The 26,048-nt window shown below is 53.1% G+C and overlaps 1 protein-coding gene across 1 annotated transcript in view; it reads left to right on the top strand.

Moving 5' to 3' along the window:
• MAN1C1 (mannosidase alpha class 1C member 1) overlaps window positions 1–26,048 on the top strand; it is a 110,568-nt gene that overhangs the window by 69,080 nt on the left and 15,440 nt on the right. The window contains 4 exon segments of the mRNA XM_023743436.1: window positions 7,307–7,422; window positions 9,567–9,651; window positions 15,244–15,334; window positions 22,869–22,995. Coding sequence (XP_023599204.1) covers window positions 7,307–7,422; window positions 9,567–9,651; window positions 15,244–15,334; window positions 22,869–22,995 — 419 coding nt within the window.

Below are 26,048 nucleotides of genomic sequence, written 5' to 3'. Positions count from 1 at the left end.
GTTGTTTATCTAGAATCTCGTAAAAGGAAGGCATGCAGGCATAAGGACCCATGTCAGCAGACAGTCCAGAGCTTTTGGGGAGCTTCTAGTGGTCTGATGTGGGTAGAGCATGGCACGCAGAGAGAGCAGTGGAGAGGCGAAGTCTGAGAGGTTGGCAAAGCCTAGGCTATAGGCATCCTGCTCGCTGTGCCCAGGACTTTGAACTTGGAGAACAGGGCGTTGGCAACTTTTAAAAAGGGCAGTGACATGGTCAGATCTGATCATCTTTTATTAATCAGCCTCTAGTAAAAGCATTCTGTTGGGTTCCAGAAATAGTTCCTAAAAAAATATCTTTAGTCCTTCCAGAGGCTCCAAGAAACAAACCTTTGCCTGGAAACAGCCTCTGAACACAACTGTGTGACCCAGCAAATAGCCATTATGGGAGGATTCAAGAAAAGTTCCTACTGGAGGGGGAAAAACACAAAAACCAGACCTAATAGAAATGGAGAGGTCCTAAACCCTACACGAATTTCATGCAGCCAGAAGACCTCCCCATATACTAGTAGATGATGTGGTTTTAAACAATGTACTTTGGGGTAGTGGGCTATCACTTTAATTAATCTTCCTAGAAACCCACGTGGCAGAACATTCCAGTTGCTACTGCTGCATAACAAATTACTCACAAACTTAGTGGCTCAGAACACTTAGTTTGTTATGCTCACAGATTCAGTGAGTCAGGCACTCAGAAAGGACTCAACAGGGGCAGCTTATTTCCCTACCGCCATGTATGGGCCCTCGGCTGGAAGGGCTTAGAGCAGTGGTTCTCAACCTTGGCTGCACATTAGAATCACCTGGGAATCTTTTTAAAATCCTCATTTCTGGGCCTCATCCTCCAGAAATTCTGTTTCTTTGTTACTAATGTTGTGGCCCCACCCCATAACAAAGAAACAGAATTTCCGGAGGATGAGGCCCAGAAATCAGGATTTTAAAAGGATTCCCAGGTGATTCTAATGTGCAGCCAAGGTGGAGAACCACTGGCTTAGAGGCTGGGGGTGACTGACAACTGGAACCTTTTTCACTCACATGTCTGGAACTGCTCCTGGCTGTTGGCTCAGAGCTCAGATGGGCTGTCAGTCTAAAAACCATACACATGGCCTCTCCCTGTGTTCTCTTCTGTGGCTACCTTGGGCTTCCCCGCAGTATGGTGGCTGTTTCCAAGAGCCAGCATTCCAAGAGAAAGAGGAAGCTACCGGTTTCTTAAGGTCTGGGCTGGAAAGTAGCACATGATCCTTCTTCTCTATTCTGTTGTTCCAGGCAGTCCCACAGGTCACCCAGGATCAGGGCGGGGAGCCCTGGGAGGAGTTACTCTTGTGGGATGGGATGTATTTCCCATCTTTGGAAGCGGAGAAAAACAGTTGTGTTGTTTCTTTCCAGATTAAGAAGTCTCTGTGGATTATATCATCAAGTTAAATGCAACCATTAGTATATGGCTCTGGGGATACTGTGGTAATAGGCTACGTCGTGGGTGATTTTTTTCTTCTAAATGTTCTTCCTGGAGCTTATGTTGCCCAGCCTGACCCATTTATCTTTGCTAATATAAAATCAAATTTTAAAAACAACACCATTGTCAGTAACATGGCAGAACCAGGAGAGGACAAACCACAGTCTAGCAGGGCAGGGTGGTTCCTGACCAGGCGGCCCTCAGAGAGGAAACTACAGGAGCTGGGCCAGTCCCTGTAGAGCTGACACACGGCCAATAGCTTTGCACAGGGCAGTGGTCCGAGTAGACAGTGAAGCTGCCCTGGACATGGTCCCCGCAGATGTCCGCACAGTGGGCTCAGTTTGTTCAACAGACATGTTTACCTTTAATGCCTCTGGGGACCACGCACTGAGAGATGTGAGTGGCCACTGCCCCCTTGAAGCCTCCCTGGGGGGAGCGGACCCTGTATTCCCAAATACTTATGGGGCCCCTGTGATGGGCTGGAAGGGGTTCTGGGCGGCGGAGGACAGCAGTGAACAGAGCAGAGCTCTTCCCCAGCAGCATGTGCTGTCAGCAAACAGGAAAGCAGATCCATGTGTACCGTCCCTGGATAAAGGGGCTGAGGAGGAAGAAGGAGGGTCGGGGAGACCAAGGGGGTGCTCTTTCGAGCCAAGGCCTAGGGAGGGAGCAGGCTTAGGAGGGTTTCAGGAACAGCGTGTGACTGGAGGAAGACAAAGCCATGGGAGGATTTTGAACAGAGGAGTCGCATGATATGACTTGCATTTTCAAAGGTGGTAGCAGGAGGAGGTGAGAAGTGGGTGGAGTCTGGAAATAGTGAAGATAGAGCCAGGATGTGGGGGTTGGAGCCACAGCTCTTGGGAGGAGGGGGAAGACTGTGGAGCAGGTTGGGAGGGAGGAGCAGGACTTGCTTTCAGAGAAGTTGAATGTGAGATGCCTGTGGAGCTCCACATGGAAATGGCGGTGGGAGGGGAGTTGTTGGATAGCTGAGTCTGGGTTCAGGGACAAGGTCCTGGCAGGAAGTTTAAAGCTGAGTTCATCAGCATGTGGAGGGAATTTAAGCCGTGAATCACTAAGGAAATGAAGGAGGATAGAGAAGAGAAAAGGCCCAAACAGAGCCCTGGGCACCCCAGTCTTTAAAGGTCTAGAGATGAGGGAGAACCAGCAAAGACGGCTGCAAAGAAGCAATCACAGGGTTCGAAGGAGGAGCAAGAGGAAGAGTGGTGCCCTGAAGGCCAAGACCCAGCAGAGAGCAAGCGTGATGCCCCTTCTGCCTTCCCACTTTCACTCTCAGATGTTTCTTGAGCTTGGAGATGACTCCAGTGCAGACTAGAACTCCTGCTATTAGGGAGGGGCAGGGACAAGTAAATCGACGATTCCTGTACAGCGTGATAAGAATGGGGGAGCACTTGTGCGAGAGATGGGGTTAGACAGCTTGGGGGCATCCAGTGTGGCCCCAGAGGGCCCAGGGAACAGTTCTCATGGAGGAGAGTCAGGGAGGCTGAGACTCCATGTGGATCATGGGGTGGAGATCACAATGACTTCATGGGCCAGGGGTGAGCTCTAGATTTCCACAGGAGAAGGTGGAGTGGGCAGGCAATCCCTAGCAATTTGTATAAATGTCAGAGAGAATGGTGGGCGGCCCATTTGGGTTGGGGACTCTGGCCTTTGGGGTTGCTTGGAGACACAGAGGGGAAGAGGTGCAAGAGAGGCCATGAGAACCTTTGACCTCAAAGAGACAAAGCCTCACAGTGCAGGGTGGGAGGAGGTTGGCTGGGGAGGATCAGGGAAGGTTGCCAGGAGGAGGCGGACTTTGAGGAATGTGTGTGTATTGAGTATGCCCAGATGCACGGAGAAGCTTTCTTGGCAGAGGAGACCATACATGCAGAGGTATGGAGGCAGACGCTTGCAATGTGTATCCAGGAAGCAGAGCCTGATCGCAGATGAGATTAGCCAGATCTTTTGGAGTCAGGCCCAAAAGGTTTCATCTCCTTGTTGCATGGTTACTGGGAAGCCATTACAGGTACCTGAGCTGTGGAGGGACACAGTGGGATCTGGTTTTTGGAAGACAGGTCAGGCAACCATGTACAGGGTGAATTGGAAGAAAAGGGAGGGGCTCCCAGAGGTAGGAAGATACCCAGGCAGGTGCACACCCAGGTCAGGGGTGGTGATGACCTACCTCAGCAGTAGACACAGGTCGGTCCCATGTGACTCTTTTCCTCTAAGTTGGGCCAAGGGTTTGCAAATTGCAGTCTCAAGACCAGACTGCCCTGCAGGGTGCGGAGAGGCCAGAAATGCAGGAGTGCCACAGGCCACCGCGACCCCAGAGGACTTTGTGTAGGAGCGGCCCAGGGCCAGTTGGAGGGAAGGAGGACCACACTTCTATTTACTAGTTAAGCTCACATGGACCCAACATCTTGGGTACTTTCTGTCCACGGCCTCCACTTAACCCTCCCTGCAGCCTTAGGAGGCAGGTCCTGCTGTCATCCCATTTGCAGATGAGGCACATGAGGCTCAGAGAGGTACAAAGCTAGTATGTGATGGAGCCGTTTTGAACCTACATCTCCCTAGTTAGACCAAGGTTTCAAGATGAGCTAAGGGACCACAGAAATAACCAAGGAGCTGATTTTTAAGTACTTGCTCTGTGCCAGGCACATACAAATGTCCTTATCAGGTGTATATGATGCATTTATCCAGGCTCAGGAAGCTGCAGTGTGTCCCCAGTACCCTAACCCAGTGGTCTAACTTCACTTACAGATGAGAACTTTGACACTTAGAACAGATGTGTTGCTGGCCTGAACTGAGATCTGAACCCAGAGCTATGTTCTTTTAAGACCCTCACTCCCTCCTGCCCTGGCAGGGAGGGGATGAGAAGGGGGTCCTTTGTGAGCAGCAGGTGTTCAGAGCTGGAGCTGGGGGAGTGAGCCAACCTGGGCCCACCCCAGGCTTAGGCCCAGTCCAAGCTGGCTGCCTGACTTTTGTGCCCTGTTGGTTCTTTGCACATAAATCATGGGCCTCTTTACTGAGTGGACATGTGTCTTTCCCCCGTGGGAAGCTGCCCAGGCTGCCACAGGTACAGATAGAGTTGAACTCAGGATAGGGCCTTCTTTCCTGTCCAGCCTGGCCGCTGAGCGACCTCTGGCCTGGAATGAAAGGCTTTCCAATAAGTGCCTTGCTGGCCCACAGCCCAGCTGTGTGGTAGGTGGGTGTGAGGGTGAGAGATCTACCAAGAGAAGGATTCAGGAACCTGAGAGCAGGGGCAGAATCTTGCCAACAAATTTCTTAGCAAGCTGCCTTCTCACCTGGTGCCTCTGGAGGGTTTGGGAATGAGAGCTGGTCACGAGGAGCCCTGGCCGCCTTCCTGGCCCAAGGGTCAGGGCCTTGGCTCAGGCTCAGCCCAGGGGAAGCAGGTCCCATGGGGTGAAAACACCAGGCAGCCCAGGGCAAGAATCAGAAATCAGATATTCCAGGCCACCTCTCCCTTGACCTTGAAGAACGCACAGCACACAGTGTGGGTTTCTCTCCAAGCCTCCCCTGCTCACAGCAGCCTCCTGCCCCTGCAAGGGTGGGGCAGGGTCAGCAGTCAGATCTGATATTGTTTTCACAGGGAGCTGAAAGGCATCCTTGTCATGAAAAACACATCACACTTGAGGAGGGCTGGGGCTCCCCTCCTCCCTTTGTCTAAAGTCTCGTCTTGGGCCATCCCAGCCCTGCTCTGTGGCCCTCATCTATGACTTGAAGGGGTTGGGCAGCAGGATCTCGAAAATCCCTTCAGGCCCTTAAAAAATCAGTCTAAGGCTCTGTGGCCTGGGCGTGTCTCGGACTGTCCATGTGTGTCTCATCAGTGTCCGTGCCTGAGCACCTCAGGAGGGCCGAGAGTTCCCAGGAACCATGTTTAGCCTTTGACACCTACAGGGGAAGCAACTGGGATAAACCAGGAAAGGCTCGACTTTGTTTGGCTTTGGGTATGTTTTCCTACAAAATCCTTCAGTATAGGAGGGGTTGACATTCTGGAAATTCAGCCCAAAGCCCTCCCAGGTGACCCCGGATTGGGAAGCCCCTCTCTTCCCCAGCCCTCCCTTCCTTCTGCTCTTCCTTGCGAATCCTCCCTTCTGGAAATGGATTCTTTAACCTCCAGCCTTATCTGTCTCCCAGCTTCTCCCTGATCTCCCTCTGGACATTTCCAGGCGATGCCCTTTACCACCTGCCTCGGGAGGTGGTTAAGTGTTTGAGTTTCAGAAGGATTCTCTGCCTGCAAAGTCAACACAAGTGAGTAGTTAGGAAAGCACTAACTAAGGAGATTAGATGCTAACTGAATGCAGAAGTGCCCACAAAGATGTCTGGAGATTCAAGTGGGGCTCAGCGCTGTCGGCGAGCTCTGGAGTTCCACTGGGAAGGCCGAGCCTGCCATTCTCAGTGCTTTGAGCCCCTTGCAAGGAGGACATTGAAGGAACAATTACTTCTCATAAGCTACCCTCTGGTTCCTAAAGGAAATTGCTGCCTTCTGCAATGACTATAGTAGTAAGGAGTTGATGGGAGGCAGCAGCCACCTCTTCCAGGAAGCCCTCCAGAAGACACCAGGTGCATCCCTTTTACCCTCCCTTCCTCCTTCACAGTCCTCTACTCTTCAGTCTCTGGTTGTGCCACATGGGGAGGTCTTCCTCATCACTCTTCTCTCTAGTTTGTGGTGTGGAAAATTCATTTTTGCGCAATTTTCTCAGCATTTATTCCCAGGACAAGATCGAAGTCCTGATGGCAAGGGCCAGGCCTCATAGCTCATGCGTGTGTGCTCACTGCCCAGAGCAAGCATCACTATGAAAATCTTTGGTTTGTGCATTTGTGTGGTTCCTTTAGCCAAACTTTCTTTCCTTTTTTTTTTAATGGAAATAAATTTCTCATTATAAAAATAATTCATGATTGAAGAAATCAGAAAGCCTGTAATGCCAGCGCTGGGACTGACCACGGAATCATGTTCTGCCAGACAGTTCTGTGCAGACACATCCACATTTGACATACAATAAAGAAATTATACTGCACTTTTAATTTGCTTATACAATCTACTTTTTAAAAATGTTTTTATTAATTTTTTTAGAGAGAGAGAGAGAAACATTGATGTGAGAGAGAAAAACACCAATTGGTTGCCTCCCTTACATGCCCCAACAAGGGACTGAACCCACAATCTACGCATGTGCCCTGACCTGGAATCGAACCCCACCACCTTTCGGTGTACGGGACAATGCTCCAACCAGCTGAGCCACACTAGCCAGGGCAAATACCTCTTTTATATTTGAGCCACAATTTATATAACTAATCCCATATTGTTGGACCTGGGATTTCCCCCCATTATATATGACACTGCAATAAATACCTTCCTAAGTATATATTTATGAAGATCTTTGTATTTTTTTCTTAGATGGAATTGAAGAGCCAGAGGACTGGCATGTTTGTTAAGACTGTGTAAACCAAATGTCAGTTCGTCCTTACCCCCAGTATCACAGAGTGGTAGGTGCCCGACTGGCACTGATGGTGGACTTGCTGGCTCGTATCAGTGGCCCCAGGTCTAGGAAGTGGCTCAGCCCATGAACTCGGTCTCCCCCGCCTGCTGCCTGCCCTTTACTGCCCTGAGGAGGAGCAGCCCCTGGGGGACACTGGGTCCTGGGCTTGCCTTCCAAGGATGGTGGTACTGGATTCTCCCTGGATTGTTCCTGAGCTGGCCTTGGCCTAGGAGACTGCCAGGCATTTAGAGGAGTCCGGGGAATGGTGGCTTGTGTGGCTGATGGGAAGGGTAAGAATGACCCTGGGTCACGCCTTCCATCTTCTGTGCTGCAGGAGGCCTCAGCGGGGCGACGGTCATCGACTCCCTTGACACCCTCTACCTCATGGAGCTGAAGGAGGAGTTCCAGGAGGCCAAGACCTGGGTTGAAGAGAACTTCCACCTGAATGTGGTGAGTCAGAGCCCTTGGGGTGTTAGGGCCAGAAGCAGCGGGAGAGGTCATGGCTCCACCCTGTCATCTCTGAGACCCAGAGGTGTGGAGGCTCTGGCCCCAGGCTGCCAGCAGAGCAGTCCAGCCATGACCCTGCCTTCCCCTCCCTGGGGCTCCAGGCACGTTGCTCACACCCAGGAAGACCCTTCTAGGGCTGCATCTGTCACAACAGCAATAGGGAAAGTGACTGTGGAGAAGTGACTAATCTGCTCAGAGCGGCTCCTACCTGGACCCCCCGCCCCCCACACCGTGCTGCCTCCTGAGCTAGCTGAGAGGCCCATGACCTGGGCTGAACCCTCTTGGTTTCCAGCCTTGGTTCAGGGACCAGAACCTTGGGGAGGAGATGGTAATGTGTCTGGATGGCACAAAACCCTTAAATACCAGACCCCACCCCCACTGATCTCCCAGCCCAGACTAAAGTAACCGACCCATCCTGGAGGCCTCTGCTCAGCATGGGGAGAGGCTGCTTAGATGGATTTGGGGAGCAAGAAATTACGGCAGATAGGAGGGGGGATCCGTCAGGCTCCACGAGTGAGGGGTCCTGGAGGGAATGGGGACCGCTCCTGCGGCTTATGGCAGAAGTGAGGCCAGTATCAGCAGAGATGCCAACGGGAGAGTCTGGGAGAGCAACGCTGCAGGGGTGCTTCCCTGGCTCAGCAGGTGCCTGGGGGCGGCCAGCCTCCCTGGGCCTTAGTTTCCCCACTTTAAGACGGAAATGACACAACAGCAACAGTATGATGCCCGGCGTGCAGGCTTGTGAGCTTTAACTATCAGGGAGGTTGTAAAAAGCATTTTATAACCATAAAGTCCAACACAGATGTAAGTGGTGCCGTTATCGTCATCACCATCATGATTATTTTGAGGCTTGTTATGACTTCTGATGGTCTGTGTGAGGTGAGGAGTTTAGAATCCCATTTCCTCCTGCATCGAATGGAAGAAAGGCAGAGGTGGAGGAGGGAGGTGTCTTCATAGACCCACCTTGTTCTCTGCAGATGGTGGGTAGAGAGTGGGCATCAGGCAGCTGCCCGAGGAGCCAGATGGGGACATTCAGGCAGGCTGGGCAGGTTAGGGGGTTTCCCTGGAAGAAAGCAAGACATGGTCACTGCCCCTCTCTGAGCCTTGGCTTTCTCATCTGAAAAATGGGAGTGGTGGCATCACCGTGCATTGTGAGGCTAAAGGAGAGTATGGCTTTGCAAGTGCTCAGTCAAGGGGAAAGCTCTCCCAGATAAAGGGATGACCATTGTTCTTGTCAGTAATAAAAGGCCATGACATGGGAAGTGCACCAAGGAGAGCCCTGGGGGAGGGGAGGCAACAGCGGGCACCTTTCTGAAGCCACTCCTGGCACTGGGCATGCACCACTCAGCCTCTCCCCTCTGCCCTGCCAGGACGAAGGCACCGGGAAAGGAAAGGCTGAACATCTTGTTCAGAGTCCCAAAGCCAAAGAAGTGGCTCAGGCAGATTTTCACCCAGACCTGGTCCTTGGCATGATGCCCAACACCCCTGATTTACAGACAACATTTCAGAGAGAAAATAACAATGATTCTGGAAGGTTGGGCGTGCCCCTAGGGCTCCAGCTCCAGCAGAGAAATTGCTGTTTACCTACAAGCATCTGCTTGGCGCACCTCCCTCTCAGTCTGGGTCCTGCCCCGTCTGCCCCAGAACCTCCTCTGAGACCCTTCCTCTTGCCCTGCCACCTCCAGGAAGGGTCACACCATCTTCCTGCTCAGCCGAGGGGCCGGGCGGGCTAGAGGAAGATTGCCTCCCCTCAGGCTAAGCTTCAGCCAGCAGCTCCCCATGTGGGTTCTTAAGCTCCTTGGAGAGCAGCCAGGCAGAACTTTGCTCTGATGGCCTCGGGCAAGGGCTGGGGAAGGAAGCCAAACCCGGTGTTTATTTGGGAGGTTGTAAATGTGCAGCGGCAGCCCCATAGGTGCCTTTGTTCTCAAAACCACCACCACTGCATCTGGGAACCGGCCCAGGTGCAGCCAGGTCAGCAGGGGGGTGGGCGCAGTGGAGTGTGACTGGTCTCGAGGGCCTGGCTGCCCCTGAGAGCCCAGCAGGCATCTCACAAGTGTCCCCACTGCCCTGCCCTTCTTTCTGCCCTGCAGAGTGGAGAAGCATCTTTGTTTGAGGTCAACATCCGCTACATCGGGGGACTCCTCTCGGCCTTCTACCTGACAGGAGAGGATGTAAGTTGGTGCTTCCAGGCACCTGGACCATCCAGGCTGGAAAGGGCTTGGGAGAACATCCATCCCCTCCCCTCACTTCCCCTGAGGAAACAAGGATCCAAGAGGAGTTGCCCAGGGCTACCCATGCCCCCCACCTCCGTGATGCCACCTGCAACCTCTTCTGTCTGGTGCTTCTATTCTGCTGCCCCGATGGTAGTAAGTTCTCTAAGGGCGACGACTAGGTCTGCTCACCATCGGTGCAGCTCCTTGCAGGGCGTGCAGCAATACCTGGGCTCGGTGTGGGCTTGCAGAGTACTGGGCTGGTTATTGCAGGTGCTCATTCTCAGGATTGATGGAGCCAAGACCATTGTTTCGCCATTTCTACCCAGGGGCCCCTAGGTCTTGCTCTATACTCCACAACCACCCCTTCCCTTTCTTTCTGGGCCAGACACCAGCTCCAGGTCTCGGGGGCAGTAGGGGAGATGGAGCAGCCACATGTTGTAAATACCAGGTGCACTGCGCTGCCTTCCAGAAGGCCGTGAGCACAGTCAGAAACCAGTACCTCCTCCCCACGCCACCCCTGCCTGTGGCCTCAGCAAGTCCCTTTCCCCTTCCCTGGGCCTCACCTCCTTCCCCACCACGGGGATGGTCCTCATCCCGCCTTGAGTCAACAAGTCTTGTGAATGGGGCTGGTCCTTTGGCCTGGGCGCTTTCCCCCTCTCTGTCCACTCAGAGATGAGTAATTAAGCCTGTGGGGGGCCTTGGAGGTGAGGCCAACCAAGTCCCACTTCACCTCTACAGATGGCTCTTGTCTGAGAGCCAGTTCCCCTTCACTTCATTTAAGGCACACGGGCTGAAGCCGAGAATTTAGAGGCGGCAGGCATGCGCTTTATCTCTCCAGTAGCTTTAGGCCTCTCTCCATCAAACATAATCTCCTCAGCGGTGATTACCGCTTGTACCAATTTGTCCCCAAATAATCGTAGATGGGAGCCCTGGGCTTGGAGCCACCCAAGGCCTGAATTTCATTTGAAAACCCCAGGACAGGAAATGACACATGGAGCAGAAAAAAGCATTCATGTTCTTCACGGGCCCTTGCCCACCTCTCATCTAGGTTGTGGGTGAAGGAGGTGGGTGCAGGAAGGGGAGGCAGTGATTCAGGGGGCTCAGGGGGCTGGTGTGGGGGCCAGCGGCTCAGGATGGAGCTGGTGCTCCCCAGACCTGCTGTCCCTCCCTCCCCGCTCTGAGGTGTCTGGGATTCTGAGAACTTGTTCTGAGGCCTCGGCTCCCTAGAAGGGACTGTCAGCCTGTCTGTCCAGGATGCAGACCAGACAGTGGGATGTGGATAGGAGCCCCTGTGACTTAGAAATAGTTTAAAAGGCCAAGGAGAGGCCACGTGGCTCCGAGTCCCTGAGCAGGCAGGCTCCTGCCTCCAGCCACGCCTTCCTAGTCCCCCCTGTCCCCAGCACCTCCACACGGCAGAGATGGGGCGTGTGCACTGTGTCCTCGTTCCTCAAACAGCCCATGGAGTGATGTCTTCACCGACTCGCAGGTGCAGGATCTGAGACTTAGAAGTCACTTGCTCAGGTCACAGGCTGGGAGGCTATTTTGGGTCAACTTATGACCCTGTGACCTCTCTGCCATGGGCCCTCTTCAGCCTGGCCCAGGGTCACCCTCCTCTCAGTCCTTAATTTCCCACAGAAGGTGCCTGTGGAGTGAGGCTTTCTTAAAATCCCCCATGAGTATTTGTGGAATGGATGGTGAAAGAGACCTCACCCGCCCCCCGCCCCTGGGCTGAGGCCTTTCTTTGCTTCAGAGGGAACCTGTGGGAGAAGAGTCCCCTGCTGGGTAGCCAGCCCTACAGACACTCCCACGGGAACCACAAGCACAGCCACAGCCACACCAGGTGGCACCTGACATAGCACTTTACAGTTTATATAGCACATTCACCTATAACACCCTCTTATTTGATGTCTAGAAGGACCCTGTGAGCTGGGGTAGCAATACTTATATCTGACAAAATAGACCTCAAAGTGAAGGCTATAACAAGAGATAATGAAGGCCACTTCATAATACTAAAGGGATGGATACAAAAAGAGGATATAACTCTGGTAAACATATATGCACCCAATACAGGAGCATCCAAATACATAAAAAAACTTCTGGACAATATCAAGGGAGAGAGCGACAGCAATACAATCATAGCAGGGGACTTTAATACCCTATTGACATCACTGGATAAATCTTCTAGACAAAAAAATCAACAAGGAAACAGCCATCCTAAAGGACTCACTAGATCAGATGGAACTAACTGACATCTTCAGAACATTTCACCCCAAAGCTACAGACTATACATTCTTCTCAAGTGCACATGGGACATTTTCAAAGATAGACCACATGTTAGGACATAGGCTAAGTCTCTACAAATTCAAGAAGATTGAAATCATATCAAGCATCTTCTCAGATCACAATGGCATGAAATTAGAAATCAACTACAATAAAAAGTCAAAAACAATAGAAGGACCCTGTGAAGCAGCCAGGGCCGTCACCATTCCATTGTGCGGATGAGGCTCGGAGACAGTGCATGGCTTACCCACGGTCACATGCCTGCTCAGTGACTCCCAGAACAGTGCCCGTTTCACTCTGCAGAATATAATTCTTGCTGGTTTCTTTCATCTCTGTCTGGAGCCAGTAGGCCACTGCCCGTTGCTTACCATGGCTGCCTGAGGCCTTTCTGTGTTGGGAAGGCAGCTTGGTGTCCTGGAAAAGAGTCACTTCATAGCTCCTCATCTTGGGCAAATTGCTTTGCTGAGACTCAGTTTAGTCCTTCTCCAAGTGGGTCAACACCTTGCCCACGGCTGCTGCAAGGGATGAAGGCCCTGGAGATGAGACACCTGGCACACTGTGATGTTGTGACTTACAAGAAATAGGTATTTGGTCTTCATCCTGTTTCTGGCACAGAGTTCCTAAAACCATAGGCATTTCCTAAGCGGTGACAATGATAAAAGTGCCTTTTGTTATGTTATTGAGGTGACTTTTGGCCCCAACTAGGATGGAGGCTGGTTGCCAGGAGTAACAGTCATGTGAGGAGAAGGTTGGAGCTTTCAGGCCTTCAAGGAGGGGAGAGGGGCTAGGGTGAATCAGTAGCCAGTGGCCAGTGGTTCCCTCAGTCGTGCCTGTGTAATGAAGTCTCCATGAACACCCAAAGCACTGGGTTCAGCAAGCTTCTGGTTGTGAGCAGGTGGGGGGCTGGGGAGAGTGGTACTCAGAGCACGGAGGCTCCGTGCCCTCCCCCATTTCTTGCCCTATGTACCTCTTCCATCTGGCTGTTCCTGAGTTATATCCTTTTATAATAAACTGGCACAGTAAGTAACATGTTTCTCTGAGTTCTGTGAGCCGCTCTAGAAAAATAATCAAACCCAAGGTGGGGTTCCTGGGTAACACCTGCTCTTTGTTGGCAGCTGAAGAATGGGGGCGGGCGGTCTTGTAGGCCTGAACCCTTAACATATGGAACCTGATGCTCTCTCCATTGTGGACAGTGTCAGAGTTGAGTTGAATTCTTAGACATGGAGCCAGTGTCTGGAGACTTGCTTGGTGGTGTGGGGGGACTTCCACACGCACATGGGAATTGGGTTCTGAACCCCTTACACACCCACTCACTTCCAAGATGACAAGGAGGAAAGTGGTCCCACTCTCGTCCACACACACTCATTCATCCTCCCGGGGTGTGGAGACCTGCGCTGCCAGCCGGCAGCAAGACCTTCCGAAGGAGAAGACAGAGTTTGCTGGCTGAGGAGAGCGTCTAAGAGGAGTGAGCGCGGAGTCCTGCGGGCAAAGGGCAGCAGACAGCAGCCTGGAGCCTCAGCCTTAGGCTCTGGCTCGGTGGGTCCCTGTGTGTCTCTGGCTCAGCCTCCTCAAGAGCCTCACACGGGAGCTCTTAGTTGTTGCTAAACCAGTGGGTTCTGTTGTGACAGGAGACTTTGAAACCTGGATTCTAGACAAGCTCCCAGAAATTCGGACGTAGGTGTCCCCGTGCCCACTTCTGGGACCTACTGTCTGGCACTGACATTAGCATCTTCTCTTGCCCGGCACTGCCAGGCCTCATGCGGTTCTTTCCTCCTGCTCCTTCCCCCTACTCTCCTCCTTCACCCCTCCCTCCCCCTTCCTAAGCAAGCACCACACCCACCACTCCGCTCTGAGGCTCTCACCCACTTCCCACTGCAGTCCCTAAACAGCTGACTCAGCATTAGTAAATTGTGTGTGTTGGGGTTGGGGACCTCAAGATGACTTTGTTTTGCAATGACACGCAGGAGGTCAGCAAACTGGGTCACCCTCGAGCTGCAGAAGTAAAAGGAAACGTGTTGTCCCACTGGGAGCGGTTGCTTAGGGACTTGCATCTCATCTTTTAAAAGATACATGACGTTTAATGTGGGTTTGTTTTATGATAAAAATGGCACAGAAAATAGAGAAGCCACGAGAAGGAAATAAACGTCCTCCGTGAGCCTACCCCTCCCAGGAGACACTTGCTAATATTCTGGTGCATTCCATCCTTTCCCCAAGTGTCCATATGAATACAATTTTTACCAAAGTTGAATGACACTATTTTGACATACTTTTCTCTTAATACATTATAAACCCTTTCTTTGCTATTAAATATTCTCCTATAGCATCACTTCAGTGACTGCACAGTGTTCCCTTGCAGGGATGAGCTGTCATTTAACCACTCCTGTATTGTTTGCTATTTAGAGTATTTCCATCTTCTCCTCTAACAATGCTGGAATAAACAGCCATAAGGTTAAATTTTCACAATATCCTCCATTATTTATTTCCTTAGAATAAATTCCTGTGAGGGACACTGCTGAGTCAGGAGGTCACAGATGCTTTTGAATTAATCAGAAGAACAGTTTGACAGGTCAGAGCCTCGGGCAGGGACCCTGGGGCCTCCTCGCGGCTCCCTGGCCGTCATATGGGTGGTTCAGGATGAGCCATTCTCCTTCTCCTTATTCCCGTCGATAAAGTGGAAGCAGCAGGCGGAATCCGGAGGGGAAAGGGAAAAGGCCCTTCCCTGGTTTACAGGTGGAAAAGTGTTGCCCAGGAGGAGGCCATGGTTCACCGAGAAGCACATAGATGCCAAGCGGTGGGACACAGCCTGGAACCGGGTGGGGCCTGGGCTCCCCATCCAGTGCTCTTTACATTCTGTACACACTGTTTCCCACGAGCACAGCCTGTGACAGCTGGCCCCACAGTGTGGGCAGGCATAGACCCTTTGGCCCACTGCCCTGATTGCTTCATCTTCCCAAGGGCCACCCAAATCACAGTTATGGTCACTGAGCCTTCATCGTAGTCCTGACACCCGTGAGTGCTTTGTAACTGTTACCTAATTTGTATTCCTCCCAATAACCCTCCGAGGAAGGCAATATTGTCATTATTTTATGACCAAGGAAACAGGCTCAGAGAGAGGTGCCTCACCTCAGACCACAGAGCCAGGCTCACACCCCGGCCTGTCCCACCACAGAGCCTGAGGCAGTGCCACCTCCGCTCGGGGGCTGGCAGCGTTGGCGGTTTATCCACCAGTGCACCCTCTTGCAGTGACTGCACCCCACCCAGCCCAGATTCACAGTGTCCTTTGACCCTTCCAGGTGTTCCGAATGACTCCTGCCGGCCTTCAACACCCCCACGGGAATCCCAAAAGGTGTCGTGAACTTCAAAAGGTAGGACACGTTTGGCTGTATCTTTATGGAAACTGAGGCACAGAGAGAGGGGACCATACGCGCCTCTGGAACCACAGCCAGTCAGCGGCAGAGGGAACACTGGCCTTCACAAGCGCTCTCCTGAGCAGGTGTTTGTCACCAAGCCTGGTTCTTGGGGTTTAGGACACCCAAGACCTGATCTTCAGGGGTGGGGGGGGACAGCTGTTCCTGTGATTGTCCCGCAACACTGCCTCGACTCAGCCCTCCAGGTGCCCTCCCTCCCAGCCAGGGTCAGGGGCCAGTCAGGCACACCATACCCTCCTGCCCTGAGAAGGTACCCAGCGCTGCCAGGGGGGTCTCAGGACCCTGGGCAGAGGGACTCCTGGTCTGCCACCCCCACCCTCAGGGCTGGGTCTGAGGAGCCCAGAGTCAGAACACAGAGGGGCTCGGAGGAGTGTCAAACCCTCCGAGGAGGCAAGTATGTGACTGGCTGAGGTCATCTAAGCCAGTAACTGACTGTCCCAAGACCTAAACTCAGGAGTTAATGATTTTTAATAATGACATTGGGACTTCCCCTCTATAAAATAATAAATTCTCATGGCAGAACATGTGGTTTATATAAAAAATGCTGGATAAGACTGAAAAAATCACATGTGGTCCCACTAATGAAAGAATCCACCAGTAGTGTTTCTTTCCTTAGCTCTGTCTTAAAACATCGATTTTTATTGGCCGCTTTCATCATTTCCCCTCCTGATCTGTTTGAGCTCGGCATGTCAGCATTTTGAAAAACCCTAACTTAACTCTGGTGCCGTGTCACATACAGAAATTTTTTGATATTTGCAACCATAGTAAAACAAAGACGTATATTTTTTATACTTATTTTATATATTTAAATGCCATTTAACAAAGAAAAATCAACCAAAAAAATGAGTTCGCGTGTCACTGAACTAGGATCTCTCTGGGCCGTCACTAAGTCAGAGCCAGAGTGACACAGCCAGAGCGGGGGGAACCGGGGCTGCAGCTCCGTCCAGCTCACCTGTCCCCTCACCATTCCCCTCTCATGGGCTAGGAGTGTATTTATATCCACCCATTTTCCAAATGTGGCAACTGAGACCCAGAAAGGAAAAAGGACAGGGTCAGTCAAGAAAACTAATGGCCCAGCCAGCTTTAAGATACACTGGGGAGCATGAATCTTGCTCCTGAACACCTCAGATGTGTCCTGTCTTACCTTCTCTCACTCTGTTGCTTCCCTGGATTGCCCATCTCTCACAGCTTCTCTGGCCATCAAATCCCAGCTCAGATGGCACCTTATCATTAAGCCAGAAGTGTCTGTGCCTGCCCTGGCCTCCAGGCACTTTATTGCCATTCTCCTGGCCCTCGTCACACTTGTCTTCATGCCCCAACCCCCACCCCCCGCAGGAGCTTCTCAAGGGCAGGATCCACGTCCAGTTCTTTGTGCCTTTGACAAATACTCCTGCTAGATGGTGTGTGGGGGGTAAGAGATGAATAACAACAGTGGTCCTACCATTTATTAAGCACTTACTATGTGCCTAGCATTGTGCTAGGAGTCTCCACACATTGCCTCACCAAACTGACTGCTCACAGCAATCCTTTGAGGGTATTCATATTATCCCCATTATGAAAACAGAGTCTCAGAGAGATGAAGTAACTTGCCCAAGTTCTCATAGCTAATAGATAATGGGGCTAAGATTTAAACTCATTTTGTTACGATTGATCGGAAAGCTCTGCTCTTGCAGCCTGCCAGCCCGCCTTCATGCGGGAACCCTGCTGCCCCTGAGGTGGGTGGAGTGGACCCCTGGGAGACCTTGTAGAACGCACCCAGAGAACTCTCTGGGGCCATCCTCGAGCCTCGAGGCCCTCCTAGAACCCCAGGCCTGGGAGGAAGGCTGTAACATTTCCATCGCACCAGACTTCCCCCTCCACCTCCTGCAGTGATTTATCTCAGGGCTCTCAACCCAACAGGGGCTTCAGCCAGCTGCCTGGGCAGGAAGGAGCACACTGGAGGGGAGGGGGCCCTGGGCCCTGGTGAGAGGCCTGCGGCTCCCTCTGGGTCCTGGGGAGGTCCTGCCCGCGGTCAGCCTGGGCCTTGCAGAGGAGAGAAGACTTGGCATCTTCTCTTACTGTCCTGTGGTCCGAAAGCTTTCTCAGGGTGTGACCTCACTTAGCTCTCACCAACATCTCTGAGGGCTGGGGAGGGGCCCTCAGGGCCAATGGAATCCCATCTCACGGCCAGGGTTGACTCCCCAGAACTAGACACTTGGATCTCTGCTCAGATTCCTTTCCACAAACACTAACCCTAAAGAAATGAGACACAAACACCCTTTCTTTCCAGCTCTCTCTCCATGCGCAGCTTCTGGGGCCTTGCTGTCTGGGGTCCCTAGGACCCTAGCTCAGGCACCCTCCCTCCTCTGTGCATGGCACTGCCAGTCCTGCAAACCATAGCCCTGGCTATCTGCATTACCCAAGTCCCGCAGAGCCCGGACCTGATACACACAGATCTGCCATTTCTGATTAAGAAAGCACATGTATTTGGGGGCTGTTGCATGCTGCCAGTGTGGTACACACATGTATGCACGTGCTGATCTCCTGGCAGCACCCCCTTTCATTTTCTGGGTCGGAGTCTGTTGCTAAAAGTGCGTCCCTGTTCCCCAGGGAGAACGTCAGGGATGTATGAGGCCCGAGTGGTGCTGACTCTGCTCTTTGGAGGGTGTCTGGGGAAGCTGGGCCACATGCTACCCTGTTCTGGGCAAGGCTGGCGATGGGCCCCAGCAGGAGCGGGGACTGGCCCTGCCCCAAAACTGTCGGTCAGGAGGACCCTGAGGGGAGGTGGTCCCCTAGTGAGCTTGGCTGCTCCTCCTCCCTAATGGGGAGGTGTGTCTTTGCAGCCTGGCCTGGGAGGTGGGGGCAGGAGTAACCAGGGCCTGTGACCTGCAGGGACGCCTAGGCTATCTGGGAGAGCGGCGGCAGCTACTCCAAGGCCCTCTGCAGCTGGCTCACTGGCTCTCACACACACATTACACTCTGCTGCCACCCATCCAAACATAAAGGCTCAGATACACAAGCTCGCCTTTGTCACACACACTCTCACATCCATAAATATGTGTGCACACGCACACACAAATAAGCATTTTCATATGCATACGCACACTGAGGTACATATCTTATATATACACTAGGGGCCCAGTGCATGAATTCGTGCACCTTGAAAGGAACTGTGGGCCGAGAGGCTGTGGTGGGCACAGGGGCAGGTCTTGGTCCATCTTCCACCTCCCCGCCTGGCCCCTCCCTCCAGACCCCCCAGTTCCCTGTCTCCCAGCAGCCCTGGTCCCGCAGCAGCTGCTCCCACACGCTGATGGCTCTGGCCCTGCTCACACCCGCTGATGGTGAGGAGCAATTGGGATCGCCCCTCAGGAGCAGGGGGAGGTGGAGAAGCCCTCAAGGGCCATTAGGGCCAGCAGCCACTGCTCGCACCCGCTGACAGCGCCGAGCTATCGGGACCAGCACTGGGCGCTGGCAGCAGGTGCGAGCGGTGGCTCCGACGCCAGCCGTGGGTGCGAGCGGGGCCAGAGCCGGCAGCAAGTGCAAGCGCCTGGTGGGACCACGGCATGCAGGAGCAAAAAATTTTCAGTAACCACCAGAGGTACACCCTGATGACAGCGACTGGTGCCCTGCCTTGGTCTGGCGCCTCTGCTCACCGGCTCCACCATCCCACCGTGGCCGACTCCTGCCATGTTCCATGCATGCCCCCTGGTGGTCAGTGCATGTCATAGTGACCGGTTGTTCGGTTGTTCTGCCATTTGGTCTATTTGCATATTAGGGTTTTATATATATAGATATAGTATTGATTTCAGAGAGTAAGAGAGAGGGAGAGATAGAAACATTAATTATGAGAATCATTGATTGGCTGCCTCCTGTACTCCATCTACTAGGGATGGAGCCAGCAACATAGGCATGTGCAACGGGACAGGGAATCGGACCATGACCTCCTGGTTCGTGACTTCCTGGTTCATAGATTGACATTCAACCCCTGAACCACACTGGCCAGGGATACACATCTTAATAATTGCCACTGTTTATTGCGTTTTCACTGTGTGCCAGGCCCAATCTGAGCTGTGACATAGATTCTCTTTTGTCAATCTCACAACCACCACATGGATCCCATTTACCAGTGAAGAAACTGAGGCTCAGAGAGGTGAGGTATCTTACTCAAGGTCACTCGGCAGCAAAGTGAAGTCAGAATCAGAATCCAGGTCTAGTTGCAAAGTTAAGGATTACATCATACACAGGAGTGCACACAGGCACACACATAGACACTCTGCCAGGCTGGGGAGGGGCATTGTGGAGCGGCCCCTCCCACCAGGGGAGAGAACACGGGCTGCAGGCCCCCTTGCAGGCCTCACAGGGCTGACCAGAGGACCTCAGGGCTCTGGATGCTGCTCCGAGAAGAGGCGTTTGGGGTTTGGATTTAGACTCAGCTCTGCCAGCTTTATCACTTCCTGTGTGGCCTTGGAGACAGTGTCTCCCCTCTCGGAGCCTCAGTATCTCCACCTACGAAATAAGGATTATGGTATCTACCCTCCCAAGTTGGAGGTGAAGTTAAAATAAGATACCACAGCTGCCTGGCACATATCAGGCACTGAATAACTCTAGCAAACAACACATAATTTACATGTGCATAATTGCATAATGATAAAATGACAGTAATTACATGCATAATTTATACCTCACAATGACTCTATGAGGTGTGGGTACTGTCATTTAACGGATGAGGAAACTGAGATCTAGAGAAATTAACCGACCTGCCTGAGGTCCGCGGGGAAGCCAGCATTTGGAGCCAGGCAGGAGAGAGGGACGGCACCTGCCCGCTGCCCGCTCTGCCCTGGCTAGCATGGCCTGTCTGCCAGCGGCTCCACTACAGAAAGCCCTCCAGGGAGGGTGAGCATTGGAGGGAGGAGGAGAGGAAGGCTCATGTCGGGGGAATGAGAACAAAAGACGGCTGGTGGCTTTCTTTGTACCTTGAATTTCTCTGCAAGGGCAGGAAGCACCGATTATTCAGGAAACCTGCCCACTGAGATCACAAGCTGGAGAGAAGTCTCGCTTGTGAAGAGGGACGGAGTGGGGACAGCTTCTCCTTTCCTCTGGGCAGAGGTAGGGCCATCTGGGTGGGAGGCCCCTTTGGGAGTGCCCTGCAGATCTCAGTGTGAATCCCACCTCCACCACCTACCAAGGTGACCTTCCCTCTCTGAGCCTCAGTCTCCTCTTTTGCATATTGGAGTTAATGACGCTCTGCCTGTGGGCTGTAAATGAAATAATGATGCAGGCAGCTTGCCCCAGTGCCCGCTGTCTGTAGCAGCTCAATAAATGGAAGCTGTTTTATTTATTATCCAGGAACCAAGTGTCCCCTCTACGAACCCATCCCTTCCCACCTGCCCCCTGCCCCCAAGTCAGGGAACTGCCCCAGGAAATGGAGACAGGAAATGGAAACATAGAGGTGGTCTCCTCTATGTTTATTGAGGTCACCTGCCCCAAGAGATCCCGAAACGAGTGTCCTCTCTTTCTAGAAGCTAGGAGACATGAGTTCCCTGACTTTCCTGGAAACCACATCCAGGCCAGAGAATGGAGTTTAGAAAGGAGAAGGGGAGCCCCACCCCCACCCCAGGAAAAGCTGCCACCTCAGGTGGCAAACTATGACCTCCCACACCCACACCTGCCTTCCTAGGCCTCACCCTGGGAGGCAGAGGGACAGACAGAGGCCGTTCCTGGGAGCCTGAGCCATCACAGCAAGGAAGCAAAGGGCTTCCCCCAGCCTGCCTCACGCTAACTGCACCCTGGAGCCCCTGCAAATGGGGAGCTCACTCCTCCCCACTCTGTCCCCAACCCATCCTCCACCTCTACAATCTCTTGCAGAGGGAGGTTGACCCCTGCCCCTCCCCCCCAAGGAGGTCATCATAGGAGAGGTCATCATGATGCATATGAGGAAACTGAGGCACAGGGAGAGGAAGAAGCTGGCCCAAGGCCATCCCCATTCTGCACCTTCCTCTTCTCTCTAAATCCCTCAAAAAGCCCCAGGACGGGGACTGTGAGGTATTGTCCTTGCCTACTTTGTCCGGTGCAGAAACGAAGCACACAAGGAGGAATGGTTTACCCGAGGCCCCTCAGCTAACACACTTGAACCTGTGCCTCCGGGCTGTGAACCCCTGGGAGGTTTTAAGCGAAAGCGCCTGGAAAGGCAGGTCCTTGCTTATTATTATGTAACTAAAAGCATGGGGATTAGGTGGTTAGGACATCAGCCCAGCGTTGGGTCCCAGCTGCTTCATGGGTGACGTTACTGTCCTGTGCCTTGTTTTCCTCATCTGTAAAAGGGGCAGGTGGCAGGGTTACCCGAGGCCCTGCCTCTGCACTCCTCCAGAGAGGAAGGGAGAGGGAGAGAGAGAGACATCCATGATGAGAGAGAATCATTGATCGGCTGCCTCCTGCACACCCCCTACTGAGGATCGAGCCCACACTCCAGGCATGTGCCCTTCCCCGGAATCGAACCCGGGACCCTTCAGTCCACAGGCCAATGCTCTCTCCACTGAGCCAAATCAGCTAGGGCTGCACTCTTCCTCCTTGAAAGCACCCAGTGTGTGCAGAGTTCTTTGACAGCCTTGTCTGGCGAGGTGGCCGTGTGGTAGAATGCCTCATTGACTTTATCTAAGGTGTTCTTGAGAGGTGCATGGCTCACCGGTGAGGAAATCTTTGCTCCAAGAGCCCCTGCTTCTCTTACTCCTAACCTCAGCTTCCCCAGGGTCTGGCTCCAGGTGTGTGGTTGCATCAGAGCTGCCTGCCCGTCAGGTGTGGGTTCCATGAAACTCCAGGAGGGGCCATTGTGTGTCCGTGGGCAGCATTGGCAGTGAGGGAAGAGAAAAAGGGCCTGCTTTTCATCTGCCCCGTTCAGACCCTTCCTCCACATGCAGGGCCACTGACTGTGAGCAATCGGGTTGCCTTCAGCCACAGGGTGGAAATGGAGTGTCTGTGAGTCTTTATGGTCCGTGACAGCATTACCGATATCACCTATAATTTAGCAAAGCACGTATGCCATGTTTTGGCCACCAAGACAGCTTTGCTACTGTCCTGCTCAAGCCCAGTCTTAAAGGGACAAAGACTATTGCAAGTCAGATAGGCCTGGGTTCAAATGACCTTCAGCAAGTCACTTCTCAACCTGTGTCCTCATCAGCAAAGTGGGTTTATTACTAGTACAGACCCCCAGGGGGAGTAGCTGAGATTATGTGGCAAAAGCTCTTAGGACAGTGCCTGGCACAGAGTAGGTGTTCCCCTACTAAGCAGTGGAGTTACCCTCAGTAGAGGAGCCAGCCAGAGGGAGAGGGTCCCACTCCCAAAGCCTTCTTTCCCCCTAATGGTTAGTTAGCCAGGGGGCTGGGAGCTCCTAGAGCCACTCTCTACCCAGTGGCTCCCAGTGGCCGGTTAGCCAGCCAGAGGGAGAGGGTCCCACCCTGGGATGTGGGGGTGACGATGGCTACTTCTGTCTTTCCAGTGGTTCCAACAGGAGCTGGGGCTGGAGCATGACCGGGAGCAGCAGCATCCTGGCAGAGTTTGGATCCCTGCACTTGGAGTTCTTACACCTCAGTGAGCTCTCGGGCAACCAGGTCTTCGCTGAAAAGGCAAGTCTTCTCCCTGCTCCCTCCCCAAACAGCCCCTCCGCCTTCTCCCCACAGAGAGCAGAAGAGTGGGCATTCAGCCCTGCACAGCCACAGGAAAGGGTCCCAGATGGGCAGGGTGGTGTATGGGGAACACAGAGCCCCCTAAGTTACTGTGGGAAACATGATTGTACCCAATCCCAGGTGGCAGGGAAGACCAGCACGGGGAGTAGTCGGGACCCTACAGAGGGCAGGGAAGAGACAAAGCTGCCGGCGTGTGTCAGCTTCTGGCAACCACCCATACGCGGGTCTGGGTCTGCAGAAAGCGCAGCGCGTCTGGGTCTGCAGAAAGCGCAGCGGCTGGAACCGAGGCACCAGCTCGAGTTGGCAGGAACGGGCCACCGGCTGCTAAAGCCGCCTTTCCAGAGACATTTAACTTTTTCCTGTGAGATCTGCCGGCCTTTCCTTCCAGATGCCCGTCTAGCTCATGCCATCAGCAGGCTGGCACAGCGATTTCCACTTCCGGGACAGGCACATGGCCGCTCCTTCTCACTGGTACCAGGCTGGCTAAGGCCACGGGGAAGCTGAGAGATGGCGTCCAGGCTGCCATCCATTCTGACAGCGGCCGGTCCTCTGGGAGGCCCTCCAGAAGGGGCGGTTTCTCCCAGCCTTGGCAGTCCCACTGTCTGGAAGTGTCACTGTGGGTCTAACCCTCAACCCTCAGATGACACTCGGGCTCCATGGCAGGGAGGTGAAGCCCTGCCCTCCAAGAAGAACCCTCAGGAGGGCCCCACTCCCAAAGCCTTCTTTCCCCCTAATGGTTAGTTAGCCAGGGGGCTGGGAGCTCCTAGAGCCACTCTCTACCCAGTGGCTCCCAGTGGCCGGTTAGCCCGCCAGCCTCAGAGCATCACCCAGCAGGCCCTGGCCCTGGGATCTGCATTTTTAACAAGCGCTCATGTACTTTTTGACACGGGGTTTAGAAGCACTGCTTATTCAGTGTGGGAATCCACCCGCCTTCTTGAGAAAACGCTTAAGAAGAGCAATTCAAATCTTTGACCATTTCCTCTGTATTGGGGCTCACTACCACCCTTAAATAGCCCATCACGTTGTCAGACCTTGTATGGAGAGGACTCTGCCTCCCCGTGACACTCCACCTCAAAAGGTCATGCAGTTACTTTAATCCACTTCCCAGTGAATCTTACTGGCTGATCCTTTTTCCCACCTCCACATCCTCCCTCCCCGCAGCCTCCCAGTTGCCATTGCTCTTGAGCCAACTCCGCCAGGAAGATTGTGGCCGGCTCAGGATGGAGCAGGACCAGCAGCTCCCTCTAGTCCCTGGCTAGTCAGGAGTTAATTAGCTACTACTGCCTGAGCACCTACTGTGTGCTGGGCACTTAGAGTGTCTCTAACCCTCCCAACAGCCCTAGGAGTCAGGTCTTCCTGTCATCCTCATTTTACAGGGAAGGAAGCTGAGACTCAGAGGTTAAGGCACTTGTCCTGGATCATCCATCTGGGAAGTGCTAAAGCCAGGATTCAAATCCAGGACTTCCTGTCTCTGAAGCCCACGCTCGTTCAAGAGCAGATTAATACGACAGGCTTCAGGCTTTTCCTCCAGGGCCCACGCTCCGCTCCGTTTCTCTGTCTCCCCCTACATTTACGTTCTCCAGCTTTGTGCATCCCCCAGCCATGCCTCCCACAGAGGCGATTATTGGCAGTCAACAAATTGGCCCAAATTCTAGAAGCGCCCGCACCCTCTGGGGGAGCTCATTTAGCCTGCTCCACTGCTTTCCACCAGGACAGCCGCGAATAAGTCAGGTACAAGCACATTCCTGTCCCCGTAATGGACTGCATTAACATAAATGGATGTGAGATCTGATGTGGCAGAGCAATGCCGTCCCCTGAAAAGAAAGGGCTGACAGTCAAAGGCTGCTTTCCCTGCTCCTTGCCCTGTAGGTGAGTCTGAGCATGACACAGTACAGTCCCCGCGGGCCTTTCTCCCGCAGGTCTGCACTGGGAGGGTTTGTGTATCCCTGAGGGATAAGGCCTTCCCACTTTTATAGCCCAAAGCCCCCTTGCCCTTGGTATGCCCAAAGGTTGCAAATCTAGCTTCCTCTTGCTCAGGTCGGGCAGCCTCCGCTACAGGTCGCTGCATGGTCCCCTCCTGGTCCGTGTTGGACCCAGGGGCTGCTCCGTTTGGTCAGAAATTGTCCTGGCCCTGCCACTTACCTAGTGGGTAGCCATGGGCAATCACTGACTCTCTCTAAGATTCGGGTGTCTTGTCTGTTAAACTGAGCTAGTGATACCACATAGGTTGTTCCAATGATTGGAGATGATATATGTAACAGTATGGCTCAGAGGAACTGAGAAATGTTGTCATTAAAACCTGAGGTGCCGCCCTAACTGGTTTGGCTCAGTGGATAGAGCGTTGGCCTGTGGACTGAAGGGTCCCAGGTTCGATTCCGGTCAAGGGCATGTGCCTTGGTTGCGGGCACATCCCCAGTAGGAGGTGTGCAAGAGGCAGCTGATCGATGTTTCTCTCTCATGGATGTTTCTAACTCTCTATCCCTCTCCCTTCCTCTCTGTAAAAAAAAAAACAAAAAAAAAAAACTGAGGTGCCTATGGTGTATTGAGCCCAGGCCTCCCCTCTGGAATGGTTCCTATGGTGTCAGAAAAAAGAACATATTACCAGGTTAACCATATGAAATTGCCAATGTTTGACCATTTCTGACCTATTAAAAAGGCAGTTTTCCCTGGTACTTAGAAAACAGCTACCATCCCTTATGTGAATCCTCCCTCCTATGAAGACCCTCCCCGCCAAAAGCAACATGCAATGAGGAAGGGGTGAGATGAGAGAGGTTGGGGGGGGCGGGGTGAGGAGCCTGGCAGACCCCAGGCAGAGTGGTCAGTGCAGACATGGTGAGCCAGGCTCCGCCCGCACAAGGGCACAGGTCAAGGCCATCCCCCCAGCTCTGGTTGGAGCCTGCTGTTAGCTTGACCGCTCCCCCTTCCTGCCTCCTCGGGGTCTGAACCAGCTGCCCGGTCCTTCGCGAGTGGGAGGGGCTGGCTTCTTCGGAAAA

Source organism: Myotis lucifugus, unplaced genomic scaffold (genome assembly GCF_000147115.1).
Source record: "Myotis lucifugus unplaced genomic scaffold, Myoluc2.0 scaffold_389, whole genome shotgun sequence".
In the NCBI taxonomy this organism is placed as follows: Eukaryota; Metazoa; Chordata; class Mammalia; order Chiroptera; family Vespertilionidae; genus Myotis; species Myotis lucifugus.
Note: the sequence above shows the minus strand (reverse complement) of the source record. Positions and strands in the feature narration are given on the sequence as shown.